The 22,422-nt window shown below is 47.1% G+C and overlaps 1 protein-coding gene across 1 annotated transcript in view; it reads left to right on the forward strand.

Annotated features, from left to right (window-relative positions):
* The first annotated feature begins 3,345 nt into the window (after positions 1 to 3,345).
* Positions 3,346 to 22,422, forward strand: part of CORO2B (coronin 2B) — a 67,706-nt gene continuing 48,629 nt past the window's right edge. Inside the window, exons 1-2 of the mRNA XM_057725273.1 lie at positions 3,346 to 3,354; positions 3,609 to 3,809. Coding sequence (XP_057581256.1) covers positions 3,609 to 3,809 — 201 coding nt within the window. The 5' untranslated portion in view covers positions 3,346 to 3,354. The remainder of the gene's footprint in view (positions 3,355 to 3,608; positions 3,810 to 22,422) is intronic.

Below are 22,422 nucleotides of genomic sequence, written 5' to 3' on the forward strand. Positions count from 1 at the left end.
AAAAAGTAATGAGAGTTCTAGATCTAAAGGAGGCAGAAAAAGAGATCACAACCAAATGAAATACATGGGAGCAATGCAGCTCCCAGTCCTGGTTCAAGATAATGGAATAGCTGTAAAAGGCACTTTGAAGAATTTTGAATATTGGCTGCGTATTAGACGGTATTGAGGAATTGTTGTTAACTTTCTTAGAGGTGGTGATAGTGATGTGCTCACGCATAGGAAATTGTCCTCCTTTATAGGAAATGCATGCTGACATAATGAGGGGGCAGGAATCATGATGTAAGTAGCTTCCTTCCAAATGATTCCACAAAACTAAAAAAAATGAAAGTACATACATCACTGTAGATGTACATAAAGAAATGTGGCAAAATGTGAATGGTAATGAACTAGGTTGTGCATTATTCAAAGTGCAACTGTTTTTACATTTTGAAGTATTTCATTATAAGAAGTTGGAGAAAACATAACATGGTCTGCAGAGTCAGAGCGGGCTCTGGTGAATCCCGTGCTTGCTCACTGTCTGAACTTGGCCTGGGTCTGTTTTCCACCCTGTATAACAAGGACAGTCATCGTTCCCACCTCACAGGGGATTGTGCACAGTGCCTGGTGCTCTCTCAGTGTCCCGTGCTGGCAGATGGCCCCTCCTCCATGAAGCCCACCCCGATCCCCCCTTCCCTGACCTCTCACTACCATAAACTTGTCTAGCGTCTATTTCATCTCCTCCATTGGCTCGTATGATATTTGAAAGTGGGGTCTGTATCCGATGCTTTCCAGACACCTCTCAGTAGGCTGGGCCCACAGGAGCAGCAGTGACATCTTATCTTGGAACCTTGTACCTACGTATCTCATTTTGATTCTTAAAGTAACCACAGAAGTCAGGAATTATGGATCTGACTTTAGCACATCTCAGGGAGGCAGGTTGTCTTTCCAAGGCTAGTAGGAGTTAGAATGGGGAGCGAAAGCCCAGCCCTGTAGACTCCCGGTCCAGCACTCTGCCAGGCATGCTTTCTGTGGCTTCACATGGGGTGAAGGTGCGCTTCCAGTGATAAGGGGCCTCTGGCCTCCTTCTCCCAGTCCTTCCAAAGGTCCAGCAGAGAGATCAGCTCCAGCCTTACCAGCCAATGAGGAGAGGCCAGCGCTGGGCTTGGTGAGAACAAGTACTGGGCTTGCTGAGAGATGCTCTCTGTTTTTCCCAGGATGCAGGCTGGAACTGATTCACCACACAGATTCTCTCCACTGGACCTTTGGAAGGGCAGTCAGATTCAAGTCAGGCCCTGAAGGCTAAGGTTGGGCTGGTCAGAGAAGAGAGCGAAGGCATTCCAGGCCAGAACTGCACCAACGAGGAACAGGAGGTTGAAATGAGCAGGCTTACCACCTCCTTTCTAGTCAGGGGGGAAATGTGGAATCTAGAATGTTCTACCTGAAAGAGACAGAGTGATTTCCAATACTCCCATATAAGACAGAATTTCTGCCAGGGCCTTGTACCACCCATGCTATATTTTTCATACTGTATTTTTCTTTGAATTGAGTCATTTTTTTTTAACTTAACTTTCATAGCACTAATATCTGTGAAATCATGGACTTGGCATACAAGTTAAATTGTTTCTAAAGCAGATTAAAAATGAACATGTAGCCACTGAAGTTAAAAACTTCATCTCTGTACCATGTAAAGGAACCATGAGTGACCACCTGGGACCACACACTAGGCATCAGCAATGAAATCCTGATGAAGAGTTGGCTGGAAGGGGCTTGCCTGAGGTCACACAGCCAGAAATGACCAACCAGGCTCCTGTCCAGCGCGTCTGCCTCTCCAGCAGGACTTTGTCCTGAACAGTCTTGGGCAGAACTCGGCAGAGAAAGGAGAGGGCAGGCGGGGAGGGGGTATAGCGTGGGCAGAGGCTGGGAGGTGGGGAGAAGTGGGGAGTAGGGCGGTTGGCCCTGCTGTATGGAGAGTGGCCTGGGGAATGGAGACGTGGGGTGGGGGCCCAGAGAGCTGGCCGGAAGAGCATTTGCCTGAAGAATCCCTAAGATACTCCTCATTGGATCTGAACTTCTTCCTTCAATAAAGAGGCCTTTGTGGCTAAGCTCCTGGCTTTATTTAAATCAAATGCAGAGTTTTGTTTTCAGTCAAATTCCCAGGATTGGTTTCCTGATTCTGTGGTGGGATTTCCTGTTGTCTTCCTCCCCTTGGAAATTTCATCTGAAGAAATTGTTGTCTGGAGATGGGGTGGGAGACTCAAGGCACATCAGGAGATTTGGCAGGAAGAGGAAGGGATGGATAAAGACAAAGTTGGGCCAGAAGCGTGTTCATTTTATAAAGCACTTATTGAGCTCCTACTGAATGCCAGGCCCTGGCTGGGTACTTACCATTGCTCATTGAGCTTGGATGTGTGTCTGCCAGGAGAGCACCTACTTGGGCTCCATCTGCCATGGCACCCATCCGTAGGGCTTCCCTTAGGAGGCGCCATCCTACAACAAAACTGAACTCCATGGCAGGCTGCCCATTCTGTCCTCCATCCACCCACTGGTGTACATCTTTGTTCTCCGCTGTGCATAACATGGGACATAGCATGCAGCAGAGGCCAGTTGGTTGGTCAGTGGGATCCTGTCTCATGGATGGTGGGTGGGGAGGGGTACCATTCCATTCTCTAGAACGTGGGCTCTTAAACTTCAGTGCGCTTCTGTGTCACTGGAGCGGGGAAGCTGGGGTAAAATGCCTATTTCTGGGCCCCATTCCCCAAATCCTAGATTCAGGAGGTCTGGACTGGGACCCAAAAATCAGCATTTCTAACAAATGATGTGAGAGGTTCAGAAACCTCCTCCATCCTGGATGATTTTGATACAGGTGATTTGTGGGCCACACACTGAGAAACCTTGCTGAAAAGGGTAATCTGGCACTGGAAAGCGTCTCCGATTTCCAGTCAGGAAACTTATATTCATGGCCCTGCTCATCAGCTGTGTGGCTTTGGACAAGGCACTTAACCTCTCTGGGCCTGGTGAGGATGATGAGGGCAGTGATGCATAGGACTAAGAGATTTCTGAGGGTGCACTTGTGGGTTAGAAGCCCTAGAGGGAATCAGAGGAGCAAATGATAATGGGTGGTCTTTTGCCTTGTTGCACATAAAGGGGCTGTCTTCCTCCCCTGCCCCTCGTCATCGGAAGTGTGCTCTCTCTCTGTGAACACCCAGCTTCCTCTGTCTGCATGTCCCGTACTAAATTAAGCACAGTTTGTGACATGCAAGAGGCAGCCCAGACATGTTATTGGATGGATGGTCTGCTCTATCACATGGCACGTCCCTTGGGACTGAAAGGGTCCTCCATCCTTTCTGGAAGGCAGTGTGGGCGTCTATACTGAAAGCCAGGAAGTGTGTGGATGCCCTCATGCCAGTCTTTGCTCTTGCAGGACTTTATTGAAAGAGTAAGTCCTCCAGCACAGGGCTGGGCATCTGATTCTTGGAGGTTCCTTCCCCTCTCCCTGCGTCCTGAGGGCGGGCACCGGGCCTTCCTCACCTCCTGCATCCCTGAGAGCAGCTTCCCACCTGCACGTGCCCAGCTCAACCCTTCAGGAAGCAGTGACCAACCTGACCCTTTTTTCTCCTGGCCCCTCATAGATGTCCTGGCGTCCGCAGTACCGCAGCTCCAAGTTCCGAAACGTCTATGGGAAGGTGGCCAACCGGGAGCACTGCTTTGACGGGATCCCCATCACCAAGAATGTGCACGATAACCATTTTTGCGCTGTCAACGCCCGCTTCCTGGCCATCGTCACTGAGAGCGCAGGAGGTGGCTCCTTCCTGGTCATCCCCCTGGAACAGGTAGGCGCCCTGTACCTCTGTAGGCCTGGCCGCAGCCCCAGGGCACAGAGAAGCCCGGCTTGGTCACCCTTGGGCCTGTTACCTCTGTTTCTCTCTGCCCCCCACCTTTCACTTCCTCATCATGTGTCCAGCAGCTGGGCCTTTCCCAAGACTTTCCCCAAGAGTCACCAGAACAAGTGCAGGTGGGGGACCTGAGGAACGTCTAGGAGAGAACAAGTGCATCCAGGAGGCCTGAGATCTGTTCCCAGAACTGCATCAACTTGGACAAGTCACTTGCTTTGGGGGACACGGGGGTTCCCTTTACCCCCGAGGGATTGGATCATCTGATCTCCAAAGCCAGACCCAACTCTATGATTCTGCATCCTGGGTGTCCTTTTGGTTTGGAGCTGGAGGGGGTAAAGACCCAGCAGAGTCACACTGGCCAGCTGCAAAAATGGCACGCTCATTAAAAACAATATTTCGAGCTCTCCATTGAGGGACTAGAAATAATTTACCTTCTCCATCATCCCCCACCTCCTGTCTGAAAGCTTCTTCCCTTCTGTGGCTGCCTTCGTGCATAGAGCAAATCAAATCTGCGGAGCCTAGATCATGAAATTTTGAAGCTCTGCCATTCAGGCAGAGTCCCCGGAGGCCCGTGGGAGGTCACGCGCCTCAGGGAAAGTGCTCGCTGTCAGTCCCGCTTGTTTATGGCTGAGCTCTCCCTCCCCGGCCTGACTCATCCCTCCCACCCTCCGCCAAATGCTCCGGGAGAGGAGGAGGTACATGCCCAAGGAAGCCTTGGGACTCGAAATCCTCCGTCAGCTGGTGGTGGAGGATGGATTTTTCCAGTCTCACCTGCCCACGGTGGTGAGGGGGTGGGCACAGATTTGGGAAAGCCTTAGGCCAGATCCCCCCTTCCACCAAAGGGGGCAGCTGCGGTGACAGTGACTCAGAGCCTGATGCACAGAGAGGCCGGAAGAGCTGTGGACTTGGCGGCAGGACATCTAGGTTCTATCTGGACCCTGCTGGGAGCATGACCTCGGGCATATCACATAACCTCTCTGCATCTTATTTTTCTGTAATGGTAAAGTGGGCGTCTTCACTCCCCTTCCACCTACATAGCAATGTGGACATCAAGGAGGGCAATGGACAGAAAGTTCTCTAAGAACCACACTACGTGGTAAAGATGCTTTGGTACTTTCTTGGGAGCGTCATCAGCTCTGCTTGTCGACTTTGCACATGCCCACAGCGGCTCTATTGCGTTGGAAAGGATTCTGAAATGTAGCTTGCCTCCCCTCCTGAACCAGATGGGCTCAGATATCTGTCCACTCGGAGACTAGCTCAGTTCCAGCCACGGCAGGCAGGACTGCAGGTCCCCATCAGTGCGTGGGCTGGTTCTTACTGGGCTTGAGCCCATTGCCAGCATCCTGACATACTCGACTACATAGATTGCAAAGGTCAACAGTCAGTGTATCACACCATAACAAAAATTAATTCCAGGTGGATCAAAGGGCTAAGTATTAAAAAAGAGAAAGAAAAGCTGCAAGTGTGTTAGAGGAAAATGGAGAGTATCTTTAAAATCAGGCAACAAGGAAAGGCTTCCTAAGCCAGGTAAGAATCCATGAAACCATAAAGGAAATGATTAATAGACTAGAATAAATTTAGAATAAAAATTTTAAAGGTAGTTTTTGTACTCTGGTGAGACGTAAGCAAAATTAAAAGGCAAGCCACATAATTGAGTACCATATTTGCAACATACAACAGACAAAAGATGCGTGTCCAGAATATATAAAGAGTTAGGAAAAATCAGTAAGAAAAAGGACCCAATAGAAAATGGGCAAAGGATATGAATAAGCAATTCATAAATGACAAAATACATCTTTTAGCCTATGAAGTAGAAAAAGGTTTAAAAGAATCATAATCTTTGGTGTTGCCAAAGATGTCAGAGGGCAAGGCACTCAAATACACTCTTAGGGCATTTGATGTATTTACATCTTATTCTTGGTGATGTGTAAATGGAGGTAACTTGGCAATATCTATTAACATTTAAAGATGCATGTCCATTGACCCAGCAATTCCACTTCTAGGAATCTATTCTACAGAAACACTCTCAAGTATATATATATTTTTAAAGTTTGCAGCATTTTTGTACTCAATTTTTTTACAAACATCAATTTTTTATTATTTCCTACAAAAATAAAATGTCTGTCTCAAATTGTTTAGAAGTTCCTAAACTCCTCTCAATTTCTGTAATGGTACCAAAGAGTTTCATATTGTCCATAGCACCATCTAGAATATGATGCCCTCTTGTAAACACTTCATGGACAGCAGGAAAAAAAAAAGGACTCTTTATAGAGCATAAGTCTCTCTCTTTCTCTCTCTGTTTCTCCCTCTATGGAAACATATGTATCTGTACAGGTACATCTGTATTCAGCATACACATAGCCTTTCAACTTTATTTGTGTACATCCTGTGATACATTTTGTTTAATTTGACTAATAATGGACTGATAGTGATGGCTCACCGTTCCAGTTGGTTTCTGTTGTCTTCTCTCATTTCAGGAAGTTTTCACTTTGCATAGGTACTCAATGATTTGTGCAGCACTTTTATAATAGTGAAAATTGGAAGCAACCTGCAGATCCGTCAGTAAGGAAGTGGGTGAGCAAATTTGGGACCCTCCACACGAAGGGGTGCTATGCTGTCACCAAAGGTGATGATGTAGAGAAGTTCTTCTCAAGTGTTCAGCCTCACAATCACTTTACACTCTTAAACATTATTGAGGACCTCAAAGAGCTTTTTGCTTATTTGGCTATATCTATTAATATTTAGCATATTCAAAAAAAAATGAAGGAATTTCAAAATATGCATTTGTTAATTCACCTAATAATAAACCCGTTTCACATCCTCCCAAAAAACATATTTTTGTGAGAAATACTTATATTTTCCAAAAAAATTAATGAGAAGAATGGCATTGTTCTGTATTTTTGCAAATCTCTTTAGTCTGGCTTAATGAAAGATGGCTGGATTTGCATATCTACTTCTGCGTTCAGCCTGTTGTGACATCACACATCATACAGCCTCTGGAAAACTCCACGGTACACTCCTGAGAGAATGAGAGTGAACAGGCAAGTAATGTATTATTATGAAAATAGTTTTAACCCAACAGACTTCCAGAAAAAGTCTCGGGGGTCCCCAGAGGTTCCCAGACCACACTTGGAGAACCACCGATGCAAGGGAATATTTAATGAGAGAAAATTTTATCACCTGCTATTAACTGAAAAAAAAAAAAAAAAAAAGGTAAAATCTGATTAATCCCATTAAAAAATATCTATCTAGCCATCCACCTTTTTGGAAAAGACTAGGAAAACATACACCTAAAAGTGGCTATCTCTGAGTATTGGGCTTGTGAGTGCTCTTTCATTTTCTTTTTCCTTAGCTATATTTTCTAAATTTTTTTTTAGATGAACAGTTAATGTTTTGTACTTTTGAAGAAAAGGAAATAAAAGCAATTTGTTGACATGAAGAAGGAACCCCTGAGGTTTCAAGAGGACAGATAGCCCAGCGTAGGGGCTCAGTTCAACACTCCTTTGATATATGTGATGAATATTTTCTCCCAGAGTAACACGTGCCTCTGAGCTGGCTGGAGAAAATGCTAGCAAGATGCAAGTACCCAGAGTGAGGGTGAGGGGCTGGAGGGTGGGGGCAAGGCAGCTCCTGGACCTGAGCTGTTCCTTTGGTCCAAGGCAGGACCCCGGTGTCTGAGACGCTATGGAACAGGGTCCTGCCCCCAGAGAGGGACTGCTTAGGAATCAGGCCGACTCTTGCCTTCCTCTGCTGCCTGGTCCAAGGCTGACAGCCTGTGGTCAGGGCTGAGCCCACTGTTGTGGACTGGCTGCTGTCGGGGGAGAGCCGGGCAGAGCTCACAAACAGCAGTAACCATGAAGCTAAATTCAGGACCCCTCATCGTCTGTCAGCAGGAGACGTGAGCTGTTCCACGTTGGTTGGTTTTCTAGGAAGAAGGTTATATTATTTTAGCTCCAGGTTATTTTTTCCCCCTCTGTTTAGATAGAGATCTCTCTAAAAACAGTTTCCTGTATTATTCAACACAACCACAGGAAAGATTTGGGCCATTTCTTGGAGAGTCCTGATCATTGCTTGTTACTCATGAGCTATGAAGTCACGGTGGCACTTTTGTCCCTGCGCTACGTGGCTCTAGACAATTTTCCTGAGCAACCAGAGGCCACAGAACACTGTCTGCTTTTGTAGTTCTTTTCGGAATTTTTGGCTGTCTACTGTCAAATGTCCTTCCCATTCCTTTCTTGCTTGTTTGAGAGGTTTGGGGCAGGTGAGACTAGCAAGCCTGGCACCCCAAATCCCTGCCCTGAGGCCGAGCCTGAGGCAGACTCTTCCAAGAACTTCTCTTCCTTCCTTCAGTTTCCCTCAAAGCCAGCTTGCCTGAGACTTCAATATTTGTGATTATAAACTTTTCCCCAGGGTAAGAAGCAGTCCCACAACAACTACAAACAATGATGAGGCCATGCCTTTGTACAGCACTCCAGTCCAACAAACTCCATCTTAATCAATCTTTTTAGGGGATTAGGTAGAGCCATCCCCATTTTACAGTCGGGGAAACTGAGGCTGCAAAGATGGGCATACAGTTAGCATAGGAGCGGGACCTGAAAGCAGATGACTTATTTCTGAGCCTGCAACTCTTTCCACTGCCTGTATTTGGGGGTGGGGTGGGGGGACAGACAGCCAAGTTCTGGCCAGGCTGGCAGATCTTGAAGGAGTGGGTTTGTCTTTCCCGGGGCTCTTGTTCAGGCTGCTGTTGCGAAGGCCGGAGCCGGTTTTTTCCCTGATTAGCATTCAGCCCAGCTCTCTCCTCTCTGGAGTGGAATGTTCAGCTGCAGATGGGGGAGCGATCAGCGCCCTGATTGCCTGGCACAGCTGGAGGGGACTTATGAATATTCCAGAGACCAGGCACGGTGCCCAGAGGCCTGGTTAACCGCTCGGGCCTCCCCAGGTAAGCTGCACTCCACCAGGGCCGCCTGCCTCCTGCCACCTCCACGTCCAGGACGCAAGAAGGCCGAAGCTAGAAGCCAAGTCTGGCGTGCCCCAGCTTTAGCCAGCTACCTGCTGCCCGCCTGGCATGTGGTAGAAAGGAAAGAAACCTGACCTGGACATCAGGAGCCTGGGTTCTCCCCGTAACCCAGCAGTCCTCAGCCCTGGTTATCCACTAGAATCACCTGGGGCGCATGTGAGGATCTAACATACCAGCTCTTTCTGAATCTCACCTCAAGTCCCGTGATGAAAGTACAGTTATTCTTCCCATTTTACAGATGAAGGAACAGAGGCTTGGAAAAGTCAAGTGACTCCTTTGACACTGTACAACACACACGTGGCAGAATTTAAAGCCAGGGGTCCCTCAGCCACATGCCGGCTCACCTTACAAAGGGTTAGGAAGAGGGGTGTCTCTAGATGTGCCTTGTATTATTATTACTGTCAGTTGAGCGTCTCCATATCTCCAAGGATTTCCTTGAACATTAATTCAGTCAGTACTTTGTGAGCTCCTGTGATGTGCTGATGCCTCATGTGTCCATCTTTTCTGGAAGCCATGAGAGCAGGTATTTCCTAGGCATTGGGGAAGCTTCCTCTGTGAAAGACAGAAGCAACAGTTTTGGTCAGCAAGGAGAGGAGCGGGGAGGCATCCTGGAGCAGGGGACCACACAAGAGAGCATCACTCCTTCAGTCATGGGCATGTACTGGGTACCCAGCCCCGTGCCAGGCACTGGGGACCCAAGTAGCATCAGTCCTTGTCTCTGAAACCTCCAGGGGGCATCCCATTGGTGGGCCAGGCAGGTGGGAGTTCCCTGGGAGGGTCCTGCCCATGTCTTGCTCAAGGGACCAACTCCTTGGTGCCTGGAGGGAACTATTGAACAAGTCCATCTTTACTGCTTCCCGCCAGCAGTTCACAATGACGGGCATTATTGCATTCTCCAGAAACTGAAGTCCCTGGTTAGTTTATGTTAAGATTTAGCTGCATGTAATGCAGATAACCCAATTCTGGGATTGGGATACCGGGCTTGGTCTCCAGGTAGGGGTCACTCCTACCCCCTGTGTACGCCTTGTGGCCTCCACCTTCCCTCTCCTTGCTTGCTTAGTCTCAACAACCTGGTGGTGGACCATTTCCCCCGGGTCTTAAGGCTGGGATGCTGCATTGTCCTCTCCCAGCTCCATCAATGTGGCCTCCTCTTGCTCCTTCTCCTGTCTCTGGTATTCAGGGGTGGAGGCCTAACCAGGGCTGGACAGTTGCTCCTGGTCTCCCCAGCCCTGCAGGGGTGGGTGGTGGGGGTGGGCTGGGGCAGAAATGGTAGCAAAAATCCACAAGGCATCTCAGTGAGGAGAGCAGAGTCCTGGAGCAGGAGAGCAGCACAGGACGGGGCTAAGAGATCAGGCTCTAGGAGCAAACAGACCTTGCTTGAATCTCTGTTTTGCCGCTTAGTTGCTGTGTGACCATAGGTGAGTTACCTAACTTCCCTGTGCCCTAGTTTTCCTTTCTGTAAGATGATGGAGTTGGACCACATGATCTCTAGAGTTCAATTTAGCTCCCACATTCTGTTCCCTTCTAACATTATTTTATGCAAATATGTCCTCATTCCTGTGCTGGTAGACACTGTTGGCTCCTTTCATCCCTCAAGGCCCAACTCAAATGAGGCCAGCTCCATGAAACTTTCCCCATCCCAATACGCATCAGAGGCATTTTGTGTCTATCGCTTAGAGTACTGTGTCCATGCTTCCTTCTTTTCTAGGTGGTTAGTCCATCCAGCTGTCCATCCATCCACTCACTCACCCATCCATCTTATAAACGTTTATTGAGTACCTGCCTTTTGTCACAGTTTTAGATTTGTGGATGCTGCAATAACCAAGACCAATCTCCATCTGCATGGACTTCGCAGTCCAGTTAGCTGCCTCGATTAGACTGCGGGTAGGGACATGTCTGATTGGTACAGGGCCTGCACACAGTAGGTGCTCAGCAAGTGGGCACTGGGCTGACCCGAAGCCAGATCCCAGAGGCACCGTGCCGCATCTCCCCAGCTGGGATTTTCGCTTTGCTGGTCCTGGGAGCCGCTCCCCTCCAGGCCCCAGGGACAGTGTGGTGCCCTGCAGGGGCTTCCTGGACTGACGGGGGGCTGCATCCTCCCCTTAAAGCCCTTAGAACAGTATTGCCCGACCCAGCTGCTCTGAAATGAACCCGGATGTTGGCAGACCGGTTAGCTCCATGACTCATAGCACGTTTGAGCCTAATATTAAAAGAAGGAGGGGAAAAGTGCCCAGCTCAGTGCTGAAGACTGTAATCAAACCAGACTTTTTGCTCACCCAGAGCCTCCGCTTCCATTCCAGATTTCTGTAACACTCCCTCCCCATCACTCCCCACAGTCAGCACTGGGCTTCTCAGTCCTTCTCTCTCCCATAAAAATGTCCCAAATCTTCATCCCTGCTTCCCTCTTGCAGAGAGGTCTCCCCTCTCCCGAGGAATTCAGAGAGCCTTTTCCAAATCCATTTTTCAGATCTTCCCTCAATCGTTCTTTGTTCTTCAGGCTGCCTTCTGCTTGGTGCAATTTGCATCTCAAAGCCTGTGACAGCCTGCGTGTACAGTAAGTGACTTTGGGAAAGGGGGAGAAGGCGCTGGAAAGAGAGAGGAATCTCAGCTTCATTGCATTTGTCTGAGGCCTGAGATTGACAGCCTTGCTTGATGTTTCTCCCTTTTTTGGAAGAACAGTTGCTTATTTTTGAGAAAAGTGAAGGCAAGCTCTTCAGCAGAAGTGGAAGTGTCACTCCCTTATTTTATTCCTCGGTTGTGGGATGAGGCACTGTCTCTGGATTGGAGGTACATGGGCCAGGGATGCAGCCTGGCTGGTGGGGATCCTGGGCGGGGGTCAAAGAGTCCATCCCTCTGCCTCAGTGCCAGGGCCTCTGCTAGCTTCATTCTTCTCATTCCTCCCAGAGCCAGTGAAGCTGGAAGTAATAGGGCCTGGTCCACTAGGACTCTGCGAACTCGGGCCATGTGACCTCACTCTAACCACAGACACCATCCCGGATTCCAAACCAGGTTGCCAGCTAGCTTGGTCTGCTCCCCATTATCCTTCTAATGGAGACTCTGGTGCCTTTAGAAATCATAGCTCCATCCCTTAGCTGGGAACTCCTGGGAATGTAACCTCTCTGTGCCTCACTTTCTCTCTGTGAAAAAATAATGGTACTTGTTTCTCAGGGGCTGCGATGATTAAAGAAGATGCTGTGTCAAGCACTTAGCACATAACCTGGCATGGAGTGTGTGCTCCATAACTAGAGGCTATTGTGATGAGAAGGGCTTCGCCCATCCCCTCTGCTTCTCAGTCCACTCAGGCCCAGAAATAGCCCGTGGGCTCCTCGCCCACAGTCAGAAAGCGGGGAGGATTGTCTTTGGCTTTCCGACCAGACAATCCTCTGAGCATTCCTAGCAGTAAGCCCCCACCCTGCCTAAAGGGAAAGGCGCCCAGAGCCCTCCAGAGGGGCACATTCATGTCATATATACGAGGCCGAGGGCCCACAGGAAGGGAGTTAGGGGAGGGGCCACACTCACTTTGGGACCCAAACATGTGCCTCTAAGTCAGCCTGCCTACTTGTCTGGAGTCCTCCCCTCCGCCAGGGTTACACAAGGTAAGGCATGCAAGGTTTACCATTGTGTCCGGTATACAGCTGTGTCCAGTATACAGCCAGTGCTCAATAAACCTGTGCTGTACTGCTTCTATTATTACAACTACTATAATCTGCAGGTTGGTGGGGAGGAAAGGGTGCTGGGAATTGGGGACAGGGGCTCTCTGGAATCCAGCTGGCTCGGATCCGAGGCACGGGCCCGTTGGGTGGGCATGGCTGTGAGATTCTGCGCTCCGAGCCTGAGGCTGCACGATCCTCACAGCCCACGCCCGCCTCCCCAGTGCCCCAATTCCAGTCTTACATGGACACTGTCCCAAGCACCTCGTTGTATCCAGGAGAAATCCTGGCCCCAAGGAGAGGGGTCTTATCCAGCTCTCTGTGGCGTGCCTGGACACCCTCTGTGCCTTTCCCAGGAATCCTTGCCCTCAGCTGCTCCTGAATCCAAAATCAGACCTACTAAAGTGTCGATGATGACAGCGGCTTCCTTTACCAAGGGAGTTTGCACTTGGTTAGGGTGACGATGAGTTTTAAGGAGACCAAACACTTGAGACCCAAAGGAATGTGTTGCTGACACTGGAATTTCACAGGTGGCAGGGGTATCTGTCCACACAGGGCGGCCATCCCCATGCCCTATCCTGTCAGGCCTGAGGCTGTGGTTTCAGAAGCTCTGTTCTCCTAGGTCCATGGACTCCCACACTTCAGGGAACAGAAGTGGTATAGGGCTCAGGAGGGGAATGGGGAGCGAAACTAAAGTGGGCTGGCTTGAAGCACCTCCCTGGGGGCCAGTGGGGCCCCGAGGCCTTGGCCAAGACCCCTACTAATTGGCCATATTTTGGCAGCTTCCAGAACAATGAGTGTGTGTTCGCCTGGGAAACTCCAGGTCTGATTTAGTCCTCAGGCAGTTTCCTCTTCAAGATGGCCTTCTTCAAGTCCCTCCCCCACCTCCATCCCCATCCCAAGGCTCTTAAAGAGGCAGGTCACCTTGATTGGGAGGAAGATGGGGTGGACTAGGTCACAGCATTCAGCCTCTTAAGACAAGAGGCTGCTGTGTGGCATCAGCTAGCATGGTGCTAACCTGTCCTCCCCACTTTCCATTCTATTCAGCTAAGACCTTGATTTTAGTTGCTAAGGAAACTATGCCTAAGTTTCCAAGTGGGTCATCCCTCAAGTGAACACCAGAGGGGGAGGGTAGGGGTGGCAGTGCTTAGAACTCTGCATTTTATAGATGGAGACACTGAGGCCCAGAGAGGTCAGTGTACTTGGTCAAGGTTGCACAGCTAGTTAGTGCCCCCATGTGTCAGATGATCAGCTGGAGCAGCAGAGCCTCAGGATCCCATCCCCCCACACATACACACACCAAGAGAAGCACCCAGGCGGCAGCAGTGGCAGCACCTTAGGGACTTTTCATGAGCAGCTCCCCTCTACCCAGACAGGGAGGCCACATGCCCAATGAGGAGGCACAAAGGCTCTGGCATGGGTCGGTCTGGATTCAAATCCCAGCTCCACAATTTACTAGCCATGTGCTTTGGACAAGTGACCTAACTATTCTGTGCCTCTTTTTCCTTATCTGCAAAATGGGAGAGATGCTAGTCTCCATTCTAAGGTCGCCCTGAGGATTCAGTGAGGTGTTACATAAAGCCTGGGAGGGTGCCTGGCACAGAGCAAGCCTCTCTTTGTGTGTGGGCTTCCCACTTGGGGCACCAGCCACCCCTGCCCCCACCCCCAGGCTTACTCCTTTATTTCGAGGGAGTTCAGCCTCAATTTTGTCAGTCTTATGAGGTTACAGATCTAGGATGAAAGTTTTCAAACTGTAATTTTCAACCCTGGAACATTTTGTAGACCCCTCTGGCTGTTTGGAAAAGCCTATGGACCCCTTCACAGAACGAAGGTTTTAAGTACATAAAATATACAGGATTACAAAGGAGACCAATTACATTGAAATCTAGTTATCAAAGTATATACCAGAATTGTGAGACAGTATTCAATGTGCTTTTATATTCATGCATTAAATAACATGATCAAGTGGACGACCTAATCAGCACTGTGATTGCAAAGCAGTGGTGAGCATAAACGATATCTGAGATGGCAGGAACAGGGTAAGGCGATCTGAAAATACCTGTGATGTCTGTTGATGCAAGTTACAGGTTCAGCTAATGCTTTTGGGGTCCTTACAAACAAAAGACATACTAAATTTCAGTTAGCAGCTAGTAAAAATATAGATGTGATTTTCCTCCTAGCCAAGCTCACAGACGTCCTAAAGGGTCTGTGGACCCAGGTCAAAGACCCGAGATAAAATTGCCGACCGATTATAATTGTATAAAATCAAGACAAGCAGAAGTGCTCTGGTGGAAGCTTGGCAGGGAGTGGGCAATACAGCCTGCCTGAGCACCCCTGTGAAGCACCCCAAATGCTAAGCTTTGCCGGCAGTGGGGAAGCATGACTTCTCTGCCTGGTTCTTTGTGACCTTGGGCAAGTCCCGTTGCCTTTCTGGGCCTCAGTTTCCCCATCTGTAAAATGAGATGTCGAACCCGTTGTCCTCTGAGGTCTTTCTTGTCCAGCTCTCACATTCTGGGAGTCTGTGTTTCTCCTCCCCTGGAGACAAAGGCCTCAGAAGTGTGGGTCTGCAGGAGCCCTGGACCAGGGAGAGGGAACAGCTGGGGCCAGGCTGGCCGGCTCCCAATTGTTCAAGAGAGGAGGAGGAGGAGATGCATGGCGCTCTCCAAAGTGACAGCTGGGTGAGCCTGGCTGGGGGCCTCATCCTCGCCTGCCATCTGTGCCTCCTTCCTGCAGTTGGGGTGGGGGGGGCGCAGTTGGGGGGGGGGATGCGGATGGGGCCCGAGGCCAAACAGCAACCTGGGTGGGAGGGGGAAGGGCTGCCTGAGAAAGAGCCAGGGAAGAGCCTGGTTGCCAGGGAAGAGCCTGATTGCTTGCTCTTGGGTGCTTAACTCTTTCTACCCTCCCTTTTCCCACCTTTTCTTCCAGAGTTCTGGAGAGGGGAGGATACACAGCCCTGAGTCCAGTTAGGCTACCTCATGGCTGTGTGACCTTGGACAAGTTACTTAACCTCTCTGAGTTTCACTTTCCTCCTCTGTCCAATAGACGTAATTCCTAAGACTCCTCATTGGGATGGGAATAAGGTTAAATAACGCGGGGTAGATCAAGTACCCCAACACAGTCCTGACAGTGGTAGGCACTTCCCTGTGGGCTCAGTGCTATGTCATCCCAGAGGGCTTGCACCTGAGACAGTGAAAACCCCTGCTGATTGGAATGCAGTACTGAGGCTGTGGTGAGGCTGGACAAAAGGTCTGTAAGTGCTCTCACCTCCCCAGGCATGGGGAACTTGACTTTCTCTCTTCCACGCCTTTGCTCCAGCTCTTCCCCACTCTGGGCTGCCCATTCTCACCCATATCCACATGTAGAACATCTTATGTACTTAGAATAACACCTATTTATAAGTAATAAGTATTTCTTTTCAGATAGGTAAAATCTTCATATAGTTTAAACTTCTAAAGCAGAGGACATGAAAAGTGTGCCTCTCGTACTTAGCTTCCAGTTACTCGATTCTTCTACCAGGAGGCAGCCAGTGCTCAGTTTCTCAGATGTTTTTCCTGAATATGTATATATATTCTCACACACACACATATCCATTTTTACACAAAGATAGCACAGTACTTATGTTGTTCTCTGTGTGTTTTGCTTTTTTTCTTGTAATTATATATCTTGGAGATCTTTCCACATCAAATACCCTTGTTTGGATGCACCATCATTTGTGAGCCACATGTTGCCTGCTGCTGAGTGTCTAGATTGTTTCCAAACTTCGCTCTCACAGTGCTGAGAATTGTGGACACGGCTTGTTTCACATATCTGTAGAATAAAGTCCTAGAAGTTGAATTGATAGTTCAAGAGGTGTGTGCTTTCTCCCAGGAAACACACACACACAGAGGAGAATTTCTTCCTGACGTAGTAGGCAAAGATTGTTAAATAGGACACAAAAAACAATAATTATAAAAACATCTAATAAATTGGACCTTATCAAAATTAAAAACTTTTGCTTATCAAAAGATACCATGAAGAAAGTGAAAGGGCAAACCACAGACATGGGGGCAATGTTTGCAATGCATATGTCTGAGAAAGGACTGGTACCCGTAATATATGACTGAATTAAAAAATGGTTCAAAAATGGGAGGCACAAGACTTGAATGGGCATTGCATGAAAGTGGACCTCCAAATGGCCAATAAGCCTATCAAAAGGTGCTACTTTCTCAGAGTAGTTTTAATTAGCATTTTTATCAAGACTGAGGCTAAAAATCTCTTTATTTGTTTAACACCTATTTGCACTTCATTTTTGTGTGAATTGTTTATCTCCATGGCTGTGCCCATTGTTACTTACTAGGAAAATGCAAATCAAAGCCGTGAGTTATTACTGTACACCCACCAGAATAGCCAAAATTGAAAAGACCGACAATGTCGAGTATTGATGAGGAGCAACTGGAACTCTCATACTTTGCTGGTGGGAGTGTAAAATGTTACAGTCACTTTGGAAAACTGTTCTGCAGTGTCTAGTAAAGTAAATGTCCACCCTATGACCAAACAATCCCATTCATAGGTTTATATCCAAGAAAAATTAGTACATATGTCCACCAAAAAAAAAAAAGACTTGTAGAAGGATGTCCATAATAGCTTTCTCCATAATAGCCCTCAGCAGGATAAACAAATTGTGATAGATTCATAACACAGAACAGTACAGTACAGCAGTAAAAAAGAATTACTCCTGATAGCCACAACAGTGATAGATTTTTAAAGCATGCTGATTAGAAGAAGCCAGACACAAAACATTACAAACTGTATGATCTCATTTATGCAAAGTTCAGAAATAGGCAAAAGTGATCTGTGGTGTTGGAAGTCAGAGTAGTGGTTGCATTTTGGGTTGGCATGAGGAAATTGTTAGGGTGATGGAAATCTTGATTGCAGTGGTAGATACATGAATGTGTACTTACGTACAAATTTAAGAAATTATACAGCTGAGATCTCTGTATTTTATTGGGCATAAATATATCTTAGTTAAAATTTTCAAGTGGGGGGGCTATGTGCTTTTGAAACTTTGATAGATATTGACAAAATTGTCTTTCATTGAGGTCGTAACAATCTATATTCTCACCAGCAAAGTATACATGTGTGTGTTTCCCTACCCCCTTGAAAATGGACTATTACCATACTTTTTAAATTTTTGCCAAGATGGTGAGTGGGAAACTTTCTCAGAGCAGCTCAATTACCATTTTTGATCAAAAATGCGATTGGAATGTCTTTATATGTTTAAAATCTATTTGCGTTTCCTCTTTGTGTGGATTGTCTATCCCTATACTTTACCCATTTTTTTTCTATCCATATACTTTACCCATGCCTAGGATGAATGATTCCCTTCTTATTGATTTTAAAAGTTATTTATATGTTAGGGAAATTAGCCCTTTGTTTAGAATATGTTTCAAATATATCTTTAAATGGTGCTTTTTGCTCTGAAAATTTCCTCTTTTAAATTTCAAGAAGTCTAATTTACCAGACTTTTATGGTTTCTGAATCTTGGACCATGGTTAGAAAGTCCTTTCCTTCTTTGAGGTTTATAAAGTAGTCTTCCTACGAGGACTTCCAATTCTTTGATAATTTCATTTTTATATTTAAATCTTTGCTTTATTTGAAATTCATCTTGGTGTAAAGTATGAGGTATAGATTCAACTTAATTTTTTCCAGGTGGTTATCCCATTGTCTTAATACCACTTAATGAAAAATCCATCTTTCCTCTGCTGATTTGAGATGTGGTTTTTACTACACTCTACATTTTTGCATGTATTTGGGATTATTATGGATAGTCCATTCTTTTCTACAGATCTCTATTCATGTACCAGTACCACAATGCTATGTTACTGTCTTTATAGTTTATTATTAATAAGGCTAGTTATCATTCATCATGGTCTTTTCTCAAATGTTTGCTGACTCTTTTTGCTTTTTTTTTTTTGTATTTAACTTTAGAATCTGCTTATATAGATACAAAAAACCTTCTTATTTTTATTGGGATTACATTAAATTCATAGAATAAATGAAAGAAAGTGGATAGCCTTATAATGTTGAGTTTATCTATGAGCATAGTTTATTTGTTCTAGTCTTTTGTGGCCTTTTGTAGTGTGTTAAAATTTTTCTTAGATCTTACACATTAGATCTTATACATAGATTTTATACATTTCTTGTTAGATGTATTAGCATTTTTTTCCTTGCTATGGTATATAGGGCCCCGTTTCCATCATATCCGCTAATTGGTGATTGAATATATGAAAGCCATTGGTTTCTAGATGTTAATTTTTTTACCTCACCATGTTCCTGAATTTGCTGATTGTTTACAGTAGTTTTTCAGTGGTTCTCTTGGGTTTTCTAGGGGTACTATCTTATCATTTGTGAGTAGTGATAGTTTTACTTTTTATTTATAATTTTTATACCTCTGGTATCTTTTTCTTTTCTAATTGCATTGTCTCGTACCTCCAGGAAAGTGTTAAATAATAGTGGTGTCTTATTTCTGACTTTGATGGCAATATGTCAAATGTTTATCCATTAAATGCTTTGGGTTGGGAAAGATAGCTTTTTTCTGCCAACATTTTAATATGAAACTTTTCAAACATACATCAAAGTTTAAATAGTTTTTCAGTGAACACTGCCTAGATTCTACCATTAACAGCTTACTCTGCTTGCCAAAACTGAGTGCCCCATTTGTTTGCAGTAGGGAAGGGGCTAATTCCTTAGGGACATTCTGTGCAGCTGACACAAGACCTGGCATATGCTAAGTCATCAGATGATGCTCAGACGTACTGAAAGTGAAGTAGAGGGGAACTGAGATTTTAGGACATGAGTTGGGGTGATGCTCATGTGAAAGGCAAAGGATGACAGCCCCCTCCCCCAAGTGTTTGAACTTCTACAGGACCCAGGGAGGGGGTGATAGCATTTCCAAGAGACAGTCTCTTTCCTGACAGCTGGTGGAATTTCCTTTCTTCCTTTCTTTCTCCATCTCCTGCCCATCTGACCCCTCGTGGCTGAGCCCCAGACAAAGAAAGGGAAATGGCCTGAGAAGGTGCTTCCCTTCTCCCTGAATAAGCTCTTCCTGGACAGCTGGAGTGGGCGGCAAGGTTGGGGGGTGTGAGCTGGGGGTTGGGGGATGGGTAAGGAAGGGGCCGAAGAGCTTTGTGTCTCTCTTAACTTCATGGTGGACAGGAGGCCTCTGCATTGTCACTTTTTATTTATACTATTGCAATAGCATAAATATATATATATATTTATAAAAGTAGTACACAGATTTATGGTCTGTACTATTGTAATAGTATAAATATATATATGTTATGTATATATATTTATAAAAGTAGTACACAGATTTATGGTCGGAAGACTTGGGTCCAAATCTTGGCGCTGCCAGAAACTAGCTGTGTGACCTTGGGCGAATTACAACTCAGCTTCTCCTCGGGGCCGTAAGAGGATCCACAGTTTCAATGGGAGTGCCAGTCTGCGTGGCAAACAGGCGCTGAGGTCCCTCTCTCCAGCCTTGCCCCTGCTGGATCTCCCCTCACGCTCTCCAGGCCGCCCCTATACTGAAAGCTTCCAAGGCTTCCCCTCCCTTTCCGAATTTAGTCCACCCTACCTGGCTCCACCAAGTCTCCCACCCCTCCTTCAGGATTCACCCCATCCTCCATCCCAATCCTGAGCCGTCCTGGTCTTTCCCACCTCCATGCCCTTCCCCCTCCTCTTCACTTGGACGACCCCTGCCTGTCCTTCCCGCACAGCTCCAGGGCACTGCCTTGGGGAAACCTCCGGAGCTGCCTTGCTTCTCCCTCTGATCTACCAGCTGGTTCTGCTCACGCCCATCTCTGCCACGTGGAGGGTCTCTGTCTGTTTTCACACCTGTTCTGCTACTACCTGCTGGGCTCCTTGAGGCCATGGAGAATTCCCACTCAGCCTTCTATTCCCAACAGCCAGGGTTCCACCAAGATACTAGACTTTCTTTTTGGATGAGGAAACCTTTTGAGGCTCAGGGTGGTACCAAGCCTTGACCAAAACTCCAAGTCTGCCTGACTACAGATCTTTGAAATTAAGCCCCTGGACAAGGGATGTGATGGGTGAGGCCCTGTGGACAAGACAGAGGCTTCAGGCAAATTTCAGCCCAGCCGCCCACAGCCATCCCCCCACATGGAGAATCAGCCTGTTCGGGTGTCTGGGAGCAGTATCCAGTGAACCAGCTTTGCGCTGGGCTTCTCTGCTTACCCATGTGCTCCTTCTCAGCCTCATTTTGCCTCATCTGTGAGATGGGAGAGTGCACCAAAGCCTGGGGTAATGTGGCATTGCCTTATGTTGCAAGAATGCAGAAAGAGCTAGTTCTGTATTTGTGGGAGGCATTTGCTGGAAAGGGACAGAGACTTCAGACCAGTTAGGTCTGTCTCTATAAAAAGAATTAGAATACGTGGTCATGAAGTCATAGGCTTTGTGGCTTAGAATCCTGACTCAGCTACTTCCTAGCTGAACTATAGACGCTGAAACCTTGGTTTTCTTATTTATAAACTAGAAGTAATAAATCCTGCCTGGCAGGGTTGTTATGAGAACAGTAATCACCCACACCTGTTGAGCACTTGCAGTGGGCCAGGGACTGTTCTTTGTCTTACTGAATACCCACAGCAACCCTGTGAGACAGGGGCTGCCCCATTTTACAGATGAGGAAACTGAGGCACAGGAAAGTTAGGTAACTTACCTAAAATCACTCAGCTGGAAAATGATAGAACCAGAAAAAAAACAAGATGATGTAGGCCAAGAGGTTAGCGGTAGATGTAGGCTGGCACATAGCAGGCCTCAGTCAGCAAGATGGCCTGGGTCGTCTGCCCCCACCCCCACCCCGAATGCCCAGACCTGGCAATCTGCAGGCGTGGCTGGGGGTGGGAGGGGAGAGCAGCAAGGGACCTACGGGAGATCAGAGAACTTCTGGATCATGCAGACAGTGCAGACAGGGTGTACAGACAAGGTCCCTGTTCTCAGGAGCTGTGTGGGCCCGTCACACACAATACAAGGACACAAACTATAAACAAGAAAGCAATCCAGTCTGTAAGATTATTTCAGATAGGATAAGTGCTATGAAAACGGCAACAACAACTCAGTAATGCAGTAGAGACTTGGGAGGAATCTATCACATGAGATGGTCAAGAAAGATCTCCTTGAAAACTTGGATGGAAAGGAGCCAGTCATGTAAGGACCACATGGAAATGTGTCTTAGCCAGAGGGAAGCGCGTGTGCTAAGGCCCAAGACCGAAAAGAAGGCTGACGGAAGGGGAGCATCGTGGGTGAGCAGGAGAGCAGTGGAGATGCAGCTGGAGAGACAGGTGGAGCTATATTACCCAGAACTCTGGAGACCTTACAGAGGAGTTAGGATTTTCACCTAAGTGCAGAGGGTAGCCATTGGAGGATTTCAAGCTCAAGGTTGCCTCTTACTTGAACTGGTAAAGAAATACACATAACAATAGATCCCTTAGGAAACCTGAGACAGGACTTTACCTTGAGAAGCAGAGGCACCTTGTTTATACTTGGACAGTAGCTTATTTGCATCTGAGTGTTTGAAATCTATAAGGGACCTTTGTCAACCTATAGATGGGTGGACTCCCTAATGGGAATTATGACAGGGCCTGTCTCTGGCCAGGGCAAAGTAGGTATAGTTGTGAGGAGTGTGGTGGAACATGTTCTCTGAAAGCAGTTGGAGTGCTTTGCATAAACAAGGAGTGGGCGGAGCCAGGCGAGTCAACAAGACCATTCCTGTGACCGCCCCTGACTTCTGGGGTATCACTGAGCGGCCCCACTTTGAGATCAGTGAGCAAAGCTATCTCTGAGATCGCTATGATTCTGTGCCTCTGGGCCAGGAATAAATCCGAAC

This window comes from Hippopotamus amphibius, chromosome 2 (assembly GCF_030028045.1).
Source record: "Hippopotamus amphibius kiboko isolate mHipAmp2 chromosome 2, mHipAmp2.hap2, whole genome shotgun sequence".
NCBI classification, from domain to species: Eukaryota; Metazoa; Chordata; class Mammalia; order Artiodactyla; family Hippopotamidae; genus Hippopotamus; species Hippopotamus amphibius.